Source organism: Bidens hawaiensis, unplaced genomic scaffold (assembly GCF_021521415.1).
Source record: "Bidens hawaiensis isolate Kalapana, Puna unplaced genomic scaffold, B.hawaiensis_p1.1 tig00045335_1, whole genome shotgun sequence".
In the NCBI taxonomy this organism is placed as follows: domain Eukaryota; kingdom Viridiplantae; phylum Streptophyta; class Magnoliopsida; order Asterales; family Asteraceae; genus Bidens; species Bidens hawaiensis.
This window is the reverse complement of record NW_027498057.1, coordinates 15,763-31,225: the sequence shown is the minus strand read 5'-3', so window position 1 is coordinate 31,225 and position 15,463 is coordinate 15,763. Positions and strand designations below refer to the sequence as shown.

Genomic DNA, 15,463 nt, shown 5'->3' with positions numbered 1-15,463 from the left:
TTCTGTACATTTATAGTTTGAAATGTGAATCCTTTATTCATGTAACTGCCACTAATGACAGTAACCGAATTTCAGTGGTCTTTGAATAATGTGGATTACACCAATGATATGCTTTGAAATATGAAATATCAAAGAAAGCATGAAATGAAAAGGGGATGCGAATAATTATTTTGCCCTACAAAAAAGTGCTAGAAAGCTCAAATGGGGACGGCTCAGGCGGGTCAAGCAAGTAGAAAGTTATCTAAAGTGAGTCATGTTATTCCAAACTTACGTTTTAAGCAATGCGTACAATCATGTTGTATTATGTATAAATAGTAAAACTGTATTATCAGGGCTGAACATGCAGTCACATTTACAAGAAGTATAAACAGACCATTAAAGGTTTGTCTTTTACACATGTTTTAGCTGGTTTAGGGCTAGTTTAGCCCTTTAGGGATGTTTCAAACCATTTTTATTTGTTTCAGACCGACTTTTTGCGGAACTTGGCCAAGCGTGAGTGCACTGACTACATAGATTAGTTTATCATTGTAAAAAACTAGCAGTATAGGTTTTAAACAAATGTAACACATCAATTATTTACAAAAAAAAATTAAGAAAGTAAAGTGTACGTGGCTCGGCTTATCACGACAAGGCATATTGAACATATAAAAAGTACATATTTTGACATGTTACATGACACATCCATTTTACCACCTCTAGTAAAATTACAAGTTGAAATAAGAAGACAACCATACAAGACCACAAGGCGTAAATAAACGCTTTGATTTTGACAGAAAACAATTCATATTTGTCCTTACCAAAACCAGAAGATAGAAAACATCTCTAAACCGCCATTTTCATTTCTATTTTCTGGTGAGGATCATAACCAATAAGTTTAAAATCATCAGCCACAAAAGCATCTATATCCTTCTTCTCAGCATTGATCTTCAAAATCTACAGCCAAATTTTCCACCTCTAAATTCAAGATAGAAGCAGCAAAATAATAAATACCATTAAAAATTATGTTACAAATGCTTACAGGAAAAGGTTTAGGCAACTTCTGAAGCTGGTCTTGCAAAGGTCTGACATGATTGCTATACACATGAGCATCACCAAGTACATGAACAAAATCACCCGGAACAAGATCTGCATATAAAGTATAATTTATTAAGAAGTAAAGAGCTGTATGTATTCTAAAAATTGTACCTAATCAATAACAAGTTTAAAATATACATACCACAAACATGCGCGATCATGCATGTTAATAAAGCATACGATGCTATGTTAAAAGGAACACCGAGACCCATATCTGCAGATCGTTGATACATTTGACAAGATAACTCTCCTTGATTTACATAAAACTGCAAAATATAACAGAACATGTTACTTTTAGTTTTAAAGTTTTTCTTTTTTCATTTTTTTTGTGTGTGTATGTGTACCTGTGCAAACATGTGACAAGGTGGAAGTGCCATTTGATTAAGATCAGAAGGGTTCCATGCTGATATTATTATTCGGCGATCGTTTGGATTGTTTTTTATCTTGTCGATAACATCTAGCAGTTGGTCAAATCCTTGACCAGTATAGTCAGCATGCATGTTGGTATATCTGTAATAATATCATTTTAGTGTTTGTTAAGTTGTTTATGAATCATTTTTAAGTGTAATGGATCTGACTGCAAACCTTGCACCAAAGTGTCTCCACTGAAACCCGTATACTGGTCCTAGATCACCTTCTTCTCTATCCACCAACCCGATACTGAAGCATAAATGCAGTATAAAATACATTAAAATAATAATAATAATAATTAATATAATAAAATTATGTCAGCTGCAAAAGGAGAGGACTTGCCTGTCTAGGTAGCTTCTGGATGCATTGCCATCCCATATACGAATGCCCTTATCTTGTAAAACCTAATAATCGAAACCGAACCAAAACCGGAACAACCCACTCATAATCAAAATGACCACTGATAACCGATATAACCAAACCGGTACTGGTTTTACATGTACCGAAAACCCAAAAGACCAAACCAAACCATACAAAGCAAAAAAACTGACTTTTATTATTGAATTAATGGATTGTCATTTTTATTTTTGAATTTTTATAAAATATTAACAAATGATATAGCCAAAAAATTTTAGACCCAAATGTTTGATAATCAACTAATCATTAATTAACATAGAAAAAATGGGCACAAAGTTTGAGGTCACAAATTTCAAGCACAAATGAAAAAACCGAACCAAAACCAATGAAAACCGAAAAACCTGAAACCAATGGTTTTCAAATGCTCAAAAACTGATATTTCGGTTTTTGGTTTGGTTTGGACCCAAAACGGACCCGTGTGATGAATTTTAGTATTTTACCTTGGCACTTGTTGACCCACTGATGAACCACAAAAGTTCTTCCACAACTCCACGCCAAAACACTTTCTGTAGAAACAAATAATAATTTATATGCGAGTGAATACATATTTACCCATCAAAAAAGCTCATCATCCAGTTTTATGTAATTAACAAGTTGTATACGGTTTAAACAAATGTGCATACCTTAGTTGTAAGAAGAGGAAAAGACTTTCTCAGATTGAACCGCATCTAATCACATATGGAAAAAAAACCCATTAATAACTAGGGTTTGGATCAAATACAAATGACTTTTATCATGAGAAGTGTACAAATAACTAGAGTAATTATGTTAACACTAGAGTAAATATTATTACACTATTATTTTTATAACATAATTACTCTAGTTCAACAGTATAATTACTCTAGTTATTTGTATGTTTAGTATGTTAATTTTATTTGTATCGGATCCCACCCCTTAATAACTATTAGTCTAACCATTTGAAAAAAAGAAACTTGAAACTACCTGACAACCGAATTTTGACAAGGTACCAGTTCCAGTACGGTCACCCTTCAAAGCACCATTAGAAATAATATCTTTCACCAGGTTCAAGTAAAGGTACTCTTCATGCTTTTCAAATATTATTTTGGGCAGGAAAGCAAACATCCTTGCATCAAAGCCATTAATATTATTATTGTTGTTGTTGACTGGTTCAACTGCAGGAGCCTTCACACGAACATAGGTAGTGAAACAATGTCGAATTCCATTCTCGATTTGTGGGAATGACGAGTACCATGGTTGGAATTGCGAAGTGTCAATAGCAGGGATAAAAGTGTCACAATCAATGTTGGTTTCGATTTCAGTAATATGGATAGCATCACATCCAGAACTGTTGAGAGACTCCCTGCAATAAAGCTGGTAGTTAAGTACAGATATTATACAAAGAAATAGGCCTGTAAAGAAACCAGACAAACACAAACGAAGCATGTTCATGTTCGTTTGTAACTTTTACCGAACAAACGGTCTAAAATGAACAATTAAACGAGCGTGGTTTTCTCGTTCGTCTTCATTCGTTAAGAAAATGGATGTGTTTAAGTTCGTTTATCTTCATTTGTTAAACGTAAACAGATGAACATAACTGAGCATACACACATTAAAACTAGACTAAATTGTGATGGGCCTAATACATATTAATGAATATACTAACAAACGATCGTAAACAAATATAAACGAACGTAAATGAACAAACATAACGAACTTAAATGAACAAACGTTCTCGAACATCAATAGACAAATATAATATGTGTTCATGTTCGTTCTTATAACAAAACGAACAAAAAAAATTGTTCATGTTCATTAATTAAAAAACGAACATAAATGAACCTTCCGCCGAACGGTTCCCTAAAGTTCAGTTCATTTATAGCCTTACAGGCCAACCAAGAAACCTCAAAATAAATATAGTAGGGAATCTGTAAGGGTCGTTTTGAGCTCAAACAGAAAGTTAGGTTTTTGAGGTTTAAAAGACCTTTTATTTGGTTATTCATATTTGTCATTTGGGTTTGAAATTTCCGGTCCGAAAAAAGGCCCCAAATAATGAATTTGAACCTAAAGCTTTTTGTTAACTAATAAATAAATGATTACTAAATGTTTAGGCCAAAAACTATGAGCTACATCAATTATTATTTTTTTATATATTAATTAACATTCCAAATGTTAATATTGTAATCCAAAAATTTGATAAAATAAGGTTGGTTTTTCAGTGTTTTCGGTTTCCACAGCATGCAAAACCAAAACCATAACTTGGTTTTTCAAAGGACATAGAAGATAAAGTCATAAAACCAAACAGTCTGTTTTGAATTGAGTTCAGTTGTTACTGTTTTGGTCATGTAAGTTATTTGGGCTACGGGGGTTGGTTACTTTGGTTTTGTGTACGCCCCTAATTAACATACAAGTAAACAACAACCTTTATACTAACCTTAAGACCTCACCACCACCTATAACAAAAACCTTCTCAATATAAAGACAATACGGAGACGATGCCAACATTTCCAAAGCAGAAACCAGACTCCCGCACGTCAAAACATCCTCAGTATTTGCAATGTCAAGACTCGTTGAACGAGTTAAAACAACATTGAGGCGACCAGTTAGTGGTCGATGTTTGATAGGTATGCTTTCCCAAGTTTTGCGTCCCATAATAATAGCATTCTTCTTTGCTGGATCTGATGTGGCCAAGGTGACATCTTTGAAAAACTTCATGTCAGAAGGCAACTTCCATGGCAGTTTTCCATCTTTACCGATTCCCATAGCACGAGTGGCAGCAACCACTACTTGATAAGTCCTAGGTGACATGCTGAGAGTATCGGTGCATGTCCCCGCAAGGGTTTCACCAGCCATGAATATATTATGAGTCTAGGATGGAATTAACAACAATAAGTGTCAAAAATCAAAACGCCTAGGGAAAAATATTGGCCATTACAAGTTAAACATAAAAAAATTCTAGCATTCTAAAATCTTCAAAGAGCAATTGTTTAAACCCAATAAAAACCCCTTTTACTCAAAGACCCAAATTTTTTTCTTTAAAAATCTTCAAAAAATTCTATCGATTGTTGTCGGCCCGAACTAAAAAAGATATATATATATATATTTTTTCTTTAAAAAGATGTATTCTTATTGTTTAAACTCAATTACTCAACTCATTTAAGCCCATTGTTATTAAAAAAAAAAGTTGCACGACCCAAACCATAAACAAGTAAGCCAATTTAAAAAAGTTAATTGTTTAAAGCCAATAAAAACCCCTTTTACTCAAAGGCCCAAATTTTGTTCGGAATTTTTAACGATTCTCAGAGACGCCCCGCTTATATTTATAGATCTAAATGACCAAGACATTACCATATTAATCATATTATAATTAGGAAGCTTAACCAACTTGATCGACTTGTCAGCCCTTCCATATTCACCGACTCGTGAGTCGTGAATATGGTCCGGAATTACCAACAATTGGCACACTGACACGAATAGAGAATAACTAGCAAATTAGTAACTTATAACATCAAACAACAAAATTTATATAACTAATCATCTTTAAAGTTCCACATAATCAGAAACAAGTTACACCTTAGGCTTCTGAATTCAGATCTGTGGTAAGTAAAGTGTGACGATCGGCGAACGGTGGAGGCCGGGCCGACGATCAACGGAGCAAGATCTCTTGTGCTGGTGCCTGCCGGCGAGTGCTGAGCAGGGGCAGCGTTTTTGGAGGGAAAATAAATGAGAGAGTTGGCGGGACAAAAACATCACAGATTTATCATTTTAGGCCATGTTTGTTAGTTGTTTACAAGATGGTATTTGAAGTATTATTTGACTTACGGTTTCAGTCCTTTTGACTTTATAATCTTTGGTTTTCGGTTTATACCTTCAAAACCTACAAACAGTTTTGGTCCACATTTAAAAATCATGTGCGACCTAGAGAGTCATACCAACATTCTCCGTGTGTAGAGTTAAATCTTATTTTAGAAAAACACTATATTATCATTTGAATACGGTCGGTTCTTACATCGAAAAGATTTTTTTAACCTATAACTTGTATTGTTATTCGGGCGTTGTGACGGAGCACGTTGGTTTCATCTTAAATGGCCCACAAACCATATGAAGATGCATGATAGTCTAACCGCGGACCATCACACCAAATCATTTCCTAAAAGTTTTAGAAGCGATTCGGTTAAGCGTCAAAATCACCAAGATCACCAGCATCACAAAATCATTTACTTGACAGTGGTATTGATATGTGTGATGCCTCTCCACCAATAGCAGAAGAGATGTCACTATCGTTTTGTTAGGTGTCAAAATCATTAAGATCTCCTATAAGCCTATAAATACGATTATTGCCAAGATCCCTGCAAACTAGTTGATCTAGGAGATGCACAAAGTTTTATGTGGTATTTTTACAAAACGGATGGCAGAGAAACTCATTTGTAAATGGTTGTTAGTTAATAGGGCTCAAATGTAATATTTGTTAATGAGGACTTGATTCCGAAGGCACTAACTGTTTGTGGTTAGTCGTTCTGACTAGTCTTTAAGTAGCTATCGTTCATAGGTAATAAACAGTTGATTAGTTGAGAATTCTTCTTCTATTTCTTGTCATCTTCTAATTGTAACAGGTATCCATGCCACAACTAGAATAGTTGGGGCAAAGTTAATGAACACCATATACTACTGCCCAATGATGCATGTTACTACATAAGAAGAAATCCAAAGATGTCAGAGCTGCCAAAGACGTGCTCCACAACCTCTAAGACCCCAAAATAATTTTGCCCCCGATAACATCATTGTGGCTCTTATGGGGGTTAAAAATTGTGAGGCGCGCCGCACCTAAATTGATATCCATGCAACATTGGAGGTGCTACACAAAACGGCTACGGTGGACATGGTTACTTTATCTGAACAACAAGTTGTAGATTGTGATAAATCCTTTAACTTTGATGGATGGAATGGTTGCAGCGTTGCACATGCTTACATGTTTATTTTGATAAATGATGGAGCTAGCTGTGACCATGACTACTCGTATACGGGTCGTAGAGGAAGATGTCATCGTATATTGGTCTTTATTTAATGCCACAAATGTTTTTTTATTTAAATTGCTTAACTTCATTTATTTATTTTGCTATCTTTTTGCAAAAGAAAAAATCTACACTAGCAATTGAGAGATTTCCTTCGTCCGTAAGAATGATGAGAAGGCATTGAAAGCAACGGTAACTAAACAACCTGTGACGTATATTGATCTCGCAATTCTACTTTAGATACACCATGGTATAAAATCTTATCTTATATTTCAAATGCTATGGATTTGTTTTTCGCTGAATAATAATAATCTTTTAATATTGTAGGGGATATGTGAAAGTGCAAGTTAATTTCAACAACAAAAAAACACCACCAGCTCGATCATGTCATTACTGAAGAGGTATGTACCCGCCTCAACACCGAGCGAGGCGGGTCAACCCACAAAATATAGACAAGAGGCTTGAAATCAAGATATTATGAAGGCACAAAGCCAAAACCTATGCGCATGGCGCATATCACATATGCTTACGCATATCACATATGCTCATGCATCACATGCTCAGGCATCACATATGCTCACGCATATCACATATGCTTACGCATATCACATATGCTCATGCATCACATGCTCAGGCATCACATATGCTCACGCATATCACATGCTCACGCATCACATATGCTCACGCATATCACATGCTCACGCATATCACATCTGCGCGTGGCGCATCCGCGCGTGGCGCATATCACATGCTTGTGCATATCACATCTGCGCATGAAACATCTGCGCGTGAGAATAAAGAGAAGACCTCGCGCATCCTCAGGATAGGCGCATATCACACATGCACATAATCAACCTCGTCCTTATCCAAATCAGGATTAGGGCAACCTTGATTGTGCACGTCAGACAACCTTCCAGAAGGTATCTTTTTAAGGAATAAGAATATGCTGATGTTGACAGCTGCCAATGAAAGGTGGATAACTCAGCAAAACCCATGTGCTACCACGTGATTATAACCAATGAAAAAGCACCAGGTGTCCCAGGGACACGTGGCGCAAAGCAATTGGAGGAGGCCAACAAGGCCCTAATTGGGTCTGAGCCCAATCATTGGAAACCCTAGCACTATAAATACCACATCAACTCCACAAGGAGGGACATCATCCAATTACACAGTATTCAGCTATATTAAGCAATACACTCCAATTTCCTTACTCTCATATTATTATCTTCTCCTGCAAATTCTTATTCTCACACCGGAGGGTTACCCCAAAGAGGACCCCTCTGTCCCTTTCTGAGGGGTAAGTTTACGGTGCTGTTCATTTTGTAGGTGGAAGAATCCAGATTCCAGAGAACCATCGGTGAAATAGTATAATCACACCCGAGGAAAGTAGATCGTCTACCAGTGAGTCGATCCACATTTCTTCAATTACCATTATAGGATATGGAAGTGAAGGTGGGATTGACTTTTGGTTTTGTTGAAACTCTTGGTTCCTAAGTGGGAAGAAGATAGAAATTTCAAGTTTAAAAGAAATGTAAAAGATTGGTGGGGTGGGAGGAATCGCGATGTACCCTTGTTACCCCTTCAAGGAGGGGGTCAATGACCCTTATGACAAATGAAGAAGATTAGTTGTTTTTCTGTCATTGGACTGTTTGGATTAAGTTTGGGGAAACTGCTTTACTGGACTGTTTAACTAAATTTCAAAACTACTTTATGCTGCTTTTGTTGGATTGGGTTAGCTACATTGAGGAGCTTCTTATGCTTTGGCAATGCAAGTTAGGGGTATTAATTTTGGTTACATGTTTGTTGCTACTTTTGTTCCAGGTAAGGGTCAGTCCAGGTTGGTTCTAGTATGCTTTTGCTCAAACCTATACTTTTCTATATCTATATTTATATATAAAGGAAGAGTGATGGGCAACCAAGGTAATTTCACAATTACACGACAAGAATAAAATCGACATTTCATAATTGGGTATAAAAAGTAATTTGCTAACACTTGAATCCATTCTTAAGCATTTGGTACAACCAGATGAAGCTTTGGTTGTTGTGAAATCACTCTTCCGTCCTTTGGAGATACAAAAAGTTTATTGTCTTTTAGCTAATATTTAATAATAATTGCATTAACTACATATAAGAATGCATAAGTAATTAATTATATTACATTAAGTTCATATAATAATGCATTCTTAAAAATAATGATAGTGATAATTATTAGTAAATATAGATAGTAAAAATACCTACATATCTATATAATCTATCCATACATCTGTACTATAATATTATCATTATTATATTACATTATATTATATTATTATTATAAAGCATGAGATAATGATAGGGTAGTGTAAGAACCATTTTCTTAGAGTTTTACATGATATTTTATGCATGTTGTATAATTTTATGTAATGGTCTAAAAGGCAATCTATTGTGATGTGAGTTTGTTAGTTTTAGTGATAAAGATCGATATCCTTATTAGATCACATAAGTAGCACTCTATAAGAAGAAATGGTGGTGAAAAGGCATAAGGATTTTGTTCTAATTTTGAATTTTGAGAGTGGTTGGTTTGACTTTGACAACCTTGACGTGAAGTTAAAAATTTGATGTGATAATGTTTAGTTTGTATCAAGATTTATAACTCAACAAATTCATACATGAAGCAATTCAAAGTTTATATTATATAAAGTAAGTGCTTTACCTGTCAAACATGCTGGTTTCTACTTTCAAGGTTGGTGTGAATGATATATTGATGCAAAGATTGATTTCTGTCAAACCTAATGGCTCTAAATTCTAATAGGTTAAAAGTTTGTATCAAAATTTTGTTTTTAAAGTTTAAAACACCGATTTTGACTTTTACCAATACAATGGTGACTGAAGAGCAACCACATGCAATGTTGATACCCATAGAATATTTACTAATGGGGTATGGGCTTTATAGACCGAGCTCGTCTACTGGCAAACCGAGAAGCCTGTTAAGCCCATCATGCATCACCATAGAGCTTTTCTCTCCTGAAAGCATGGGATTAAAGCTAAAACCAATAAAGACCCGAGTGTAATCACCTAATTCTAATACCATCGGAAGGTAGAAATTGTTTTTCGTGTTAAAAAATAAAAGAAATCGATCACGATGCTCGCGTACACAGTTTGTTGGTAATTTTTGTCATTGGTTTGTATTTATCATCAAATGTAGATATACACGTATCTAATATATGTAGATGTAGAGGAGAAATGGGACAAATATTTTTTTTGGAACATTGGACATATTCATATATTTGTAGGATTGGTGACCATAAAACAGAAACATTGTATTTGGTAAAAGGAATCATCATCATCATCATATCCCACCAATAGCAAAGCTATGGCAGGGTCTGAGGAGGGTAAGATGTAGACAACCTTACCTCTACCCCGTAGGAATAGAGAGGCTGCTTCCGATGAGACTCCCGGCTTGATAGTAGTTTTGCATCAGGCCTTGGACATGAAGTCACATAACACTCAACTATCGGGACACCGACCGATTGGTGCATGTACCATTGTATTTCGACTATCAACGCCACCACACGATGCCTGATTAACCTCCCACCACTTTTAACGTTATTTTCACAAGATTAGTAAAATAACGTCAAAATTAGTGCAATTTCACTTTCGCCCACCCGAGAGTTTACACATATACATTATATGCGCGCACCGCAAGCAGGGCGTTTATTTATTTCTTTCATTTGGTAAAAGGAATATGATGCATTTATTCATTTCATTGTATTTGTTTATATATTTATTTTTTCTTTTGTATACTGTTAATGATATGTCATTTTGTTTGAGTGGAAAATATGGTAAAACTATATGAAACAAATTGAGTTCAAGGGTTTAACTCATGACATAATTAAAGAAGCAACTGCAAAAGGTTGCTAAACTTATGGTGAATGTACAAGCTGTTGTTTATGGAAGCGAAAATTGTGTTCTTGATCCGGTTTGGTTTTGTGAAGTGGTTGCTTATAAGGTTGCAAAACATCAGCAGTGGCAGAAGCTGGCAACTACTGACAGTGCTTGTGGCAACGGCAACGGTAGTTAGTTTTTTTGAGTTATCAATTAGTAAAATCTCCCACTTCATGTCAATTAGTAAAATACCCCACTTCGCTTTATAAAAAAAGTGAGAATTGTCATAATTGTATTGGAGTTTGTATAAAATGGTAACAAACATTCAGACAAAAGCTATAAAGTTACGTATTATATTTAAGCGATACGCATTAAAGTATTCAACTATGAATTGGATGGGCGCGCCAAGCCAATTAGTAGTAGTGCAACACCAAGGCTTGCTCAAATACCTCAACAGCAAGCTATTCTGAAGGAGTGAGCCAATGGTCTACGTATTACATATTGCTACACTTGATCTTAGTCTAAAGGCCGAGAAAGGTTTACCCTTATCTCTTTACATGTCATCTTTTAAATATGCAACCCTCTTAGTTTGTATTCTTCACTTAGTCAATGTGGGACTTTGATTTACTTTTGCTCATTTTGGTTGTTTTCTGTCAAAACTTTATTATATTTGATAAAACCTAGCCTTTAAATATTATAAAGTAATGTTGATTATTGTCCAGCTAACTGTAATGATATCAACATTCTTTCTAAAGGCATCTTAATGAAGTTTTGAAACTGGTTATGTTATTGCTAAAGGAAATTCAAGTGTGAGCATACAAATCACCAACTATAAACTAAATATTTTGCTAGGAAGACCGAATTAGTTTTTGTGATTTGCTTTTATAAGAACCTTTAAAGTTGGTTACATATAAACAGAATTTGTTAGTACTAGAGAAAATCAAAATCAAACATGGTAAAATATCATAACATACGTACTTGACATGTCTCTCAACTTCACTCATTTTATGTAAATTTAAAGAATAGTTATACATATTCCTCCTAATACAAAACCAATTACGTCATAAAAACGATCATTTTATTCTATTTAATTTGAGTATCGCATTGATATATTTTTTTAGTTTAAAATATTAACATGTTACCTATTATAACTGGCAACATGTCAAGTCGGGGAAGCTCGGGATGTGTAAAACTGATTAGGGTCGGAACAAGTCGAAAAAAAAAGGGGTAAATTTGGTTCGGGTCGGGTTGGTACGGGTTTGAGTCGAAAGGAGTCAAATTAGAACAAGTTTCAGGTTAGAACAATGTCGGGTCATAACGGGATTCGGGCCAAAATGGGTTACCTTAAAAAATTATACATTTGAAATTACTGTATATTTAAACTTTGCCTATTGATTTCGAAATGGTTACGCGGATGCCATTGTTTACATGTACCAGGGCAGATAAACATGTATCCAGCACCACGTAACTCAATCTTGGAAGTTGGAAAGTGCTCAACTCAATGCCCCGCACTAGATCAACGTTAATTACGGGTGCGGTGTCGGTTAAGCATGTTTAATGTTGGTAACGTGCATTCCGGTGTTGGTTATGCGTGTATAATCTTCCATTACACGCGTACTAGCTTTACATGAGTTACGCATACAATTTTGGGTTACGTGCGCACCATCATCAGGTGACGCATGTAATGACACTTATTATGTGTTCAAAGTCGGGTTACGCGGGCACCCCGTTGCATCGCGCGGGTACCCATGTTTTCACAAACACGATGTAATCCCTGTAGAAAAAAAACATCCAACAAACCATATGCACATGCGGCAGCGCGTTGCATTCACATTGATAACCCATTATACACCACACCAAACTCTACATATCAATACGAGGGGATAATTTGTGCGGACTCGCGACACCGCGTGGGCACTTATGCTAGTTATATTATTAAGGAGGAGTTATGGACAAAGGGTAAGTTCACAATTTGAGCACGAGGACGAAAACGTCATTTCATAATAGGGCAAAAAAGTAATTTGCCATTATATCGTTTCGTTCTTCAAGCGTATTGTACAAGTTTATAAAGCGTCATGTTTTGTCTATTTACTGTTGTATCATCCGTGGCTTATATATCCTTTATCTATATTATATTATTATTATTAATTATCAATATAATAATAATTCATTCAGTTAAGCAGTTTCATGATTGTTGGGTTTGCTCACTAAATGTAGCATCTTCACTAAATGCATCATATGAAAGGTCGGGAGCTGTGATTAGAATTGATTAAACCAATAATGACACTAAAGGCGTTTAATGACTATATTTTGTTCTTAGTTCTTGCATCCAACTCAAAAGCCTCTTATCCACAATATAAACAATAGAGTTCTTGTTTGGAAGGATGCTTCCAAGATAATCAACTTACAACAAAATACAAACACTTGTGAAGCTTGTCACGCTTTTGTTTCTAATTCTTTATTTGAAGTTTCAAGTTTCAATTCAGGTGTTCGGTCTTCCTCGACAAACAAACTGCTTTGGCTGTTGTACCCTGGAAACAGACGGATTCTCTTGGGAGATCCGCAATCTATTCTACGTGACTCATGTTGAACAAGAATCATCAGCCCCATTTAGTGTTTTATTTCATTTCCTTGTACTCATTTAATTAGTTGTAACTTTGATCAACACTTTTTGTTAGATATTCGTTTATAAAAGGGAAATTAGATGGGATGAAGAAAGTTTTGTCAAGAGAAAATAAAGTACGTGATTATTTTAATATGTTTGTGGTTATTTTAATGATGGTATTCATGATGGTGATGTAGAAAATGTCTGAAAACTGAATAACGTATCGGTTGGTATCAGTTTGCCATTAATTTATAGTTCTTATTATTTGAAGATAGGCAATAGTAATAGAAATAATATTGCATTTGAATTAGAAACGCTATAACACCAAGCTTCATAGTGAATATAAGGCGTTGCATTTTTTTAAAGAGAAATAATTTTCCAAAAATGATAGCTATATAAAACATTATTATAAAATAAGCACAAAAAACGTTGAAAAGTACCAAATAACAAAAATGATTATTTGATATTGTAATTAACTATCTTTTTTTAAACTATTGTATTTTACTTAATGAAAAATATTCACAAGGAGGATACCGTTTTTATTCATACTTAATCTAAATTCACAATTTCATTAAAATAGGGTTCCTTTTTTAATCAATTTGTACTTTAAGAAGATTATTATTATATTTGTAGAAAAAAAAAAGTAATCTTATTTTAAATATTTGTTCCCAAGTTTTATTTTTTATAAACAGTATTTTCATTTACATTAGTAATTTCTGAAAGTCTTATGTTGACTTAAAATAACGGGGCATAAAAAATCATTAATTTAATAAAAAAGCATTCATTTTTCTATTAAAAAAGTTAATTATAGCTGTTGAATATATTGTTAACATGTATGGTCATGTTTTTTCATGAGAAATCCTTAAAGGTCATACAAACATCCAATTTATTGAAAACAAATTGTTTTAACATTGTTATTACAACTACTCAATTTCTTATTCGTCCTTTCATATGTAAAAAAACATATTATTATTATTATTATTATTATATATCACGTGATTGGTGGTCAAACTTCTTATTTGCTTTTAATTTGTTTTAATTTTTCAAATTTGTGTCGGTACGGTGCCGTAAAATACGAGTTTTTTTATCATTGATATCGTCAAATGATTCAGGCCAAATTCACGTGAGCTCGCGGTCGCAACTCAAAGTTCTTTTTCCCCGTGAGTTATTCTACGCCATCAATTCTGGACGAACTTGCATCAGGACAAGGCCACAACGCGCCTATATTTTTTTTATTTTCGTTGTGGTCTTTTTATGTAAATATGTTAATTTGTTATGCTTTGAGTGTGGGCGAATTAACTTATTGCTTTCATTTTGGAGTCGTAACCTAATACCAACCAAACCCGTGTCGGTTCACCACCACAGCACATGGTTTTCTGTGTACGATTTAGTCTCGACAACGTCGATTTTAACTGAATTTGCGTTAGTTCACAAATGCAATGTGTAGGGTTTTTTTTATTATTTTTGTCCCTCGAGCCCATAATCAACGAATTCGTATCAGCTCGCAACTGCAACGTGCGTGTTTTTATCGTTCGCCACATTTTTAAAAATTTTAAATATGTTAAATTGTTTTATTTAAGATTGGAAGAATATATTGTTTGCTTTATTTTTTGGGTCGTAACAATATATCAACCGAAGTGCCATCGGTTCTTAACCGCAACACGTGTTTTGTTATGTTAATTTGTTGTAAATTTTGCGTTAACAAAGTTAACAAAGGTTTTTTTAAAGGGGGGGGGGGGTAATTACTGGTTTCGTAACCTGTCACCCATCGAATTCACCTCGACTCGCAGACGCACTGCATGATTTGATAAGTTGTACGAATACGACTGTCAATAACATCAACCCAGCGCAACGCGTCATGAATTTTCCTAGTTATTACTAAATTTTCCAACAAAAAAATTATCCCTAATTCCTCAATAAGTAATTAACAAAAAATCTATACCAAAAGTTTCTAGTCTAACTTCATTAGTTTGGCCATTTGTTAGGTGCAAACATGAAATCAAAACCGAACCTAATTTCTTAATAAAACTAGGGTGAGCAAGAATCAGTTCAAAACCGTGATAACCGACACCGAACCGGTGTATCATAACCATCAAAGTGTGTTACATACGCTTTTTTTCAT

At 34.7% G+C, this 15,463-nt stretch overlaps 1 protein-coding gene and 1 pseudogene across 1 annotated transcript; both read right to left on the bottom strand.

The window, feature by feature from the left end:
• Positions 1–457: 457 nt before the first annotated feature.
• On the bottom strand, positions 458–5,446 carry LOC143595568 (bifunctional dihydrofolate reductase-thymidylate synthase 1-like). Its single transcript, XM_077074552.1, has 11 exons — positions 5,434–5,446; positions 4,295–4,728; positions 2,845–3,223; positions 2,526–2,570; positions 2,343–2,408; positions 1,828–1,889; positions 1,660–1,734; positions 1,419–1,584; positions 1,217–1,340; positions 1,019–1,125; positions 458–933 (listed from the first exon to the last, which is right to left on the bottom strand). Exons 2-11 carry the CDS (start codon positions 4,711–4,713, stop codon positions 823–825), a joined length of 1,554 nt encoding a protein of 517 aa, XP_076930667.1. The 5' UTR covers positions 4,714–4,728; positions 5,434–5,446; the 3' UTR covers positions 458–822.
• A 5,688-nt stretch (positions 5,447–11,134) lies between these two features.
• Positions 11,135–11,276, bottom strand: LOC143595571 (U2 spliceosomal RNA; annotated as a pseudogene).
• Positions 11,277–15,463: the final 4,187 nt, after the last annotated feature.

Coding starts and splice junctions, on each gene's coding strand:
- LOC143595568 (XM_077074552.1), bottom strand. CDS start 4,713: ATGGCTGGTGAAACCCTTGCGGGGACATGCACCGATACTCTCAGCATG. Junction 3,224..4,294: donor GGTGGTGGTGAGGTCTTAAG/GTTAGTATAAAG, acceptor GCTTTATTGCAG/GGAGTCTCTCAACAGTTCTG. Junction 2,571..2,844: donor TGTCAAAATTCGGTTGTCAG/GTAGTTTCAAGT, acceptor ATATGTGATTAG/ATGCGGTTCAATCTGAGAAA.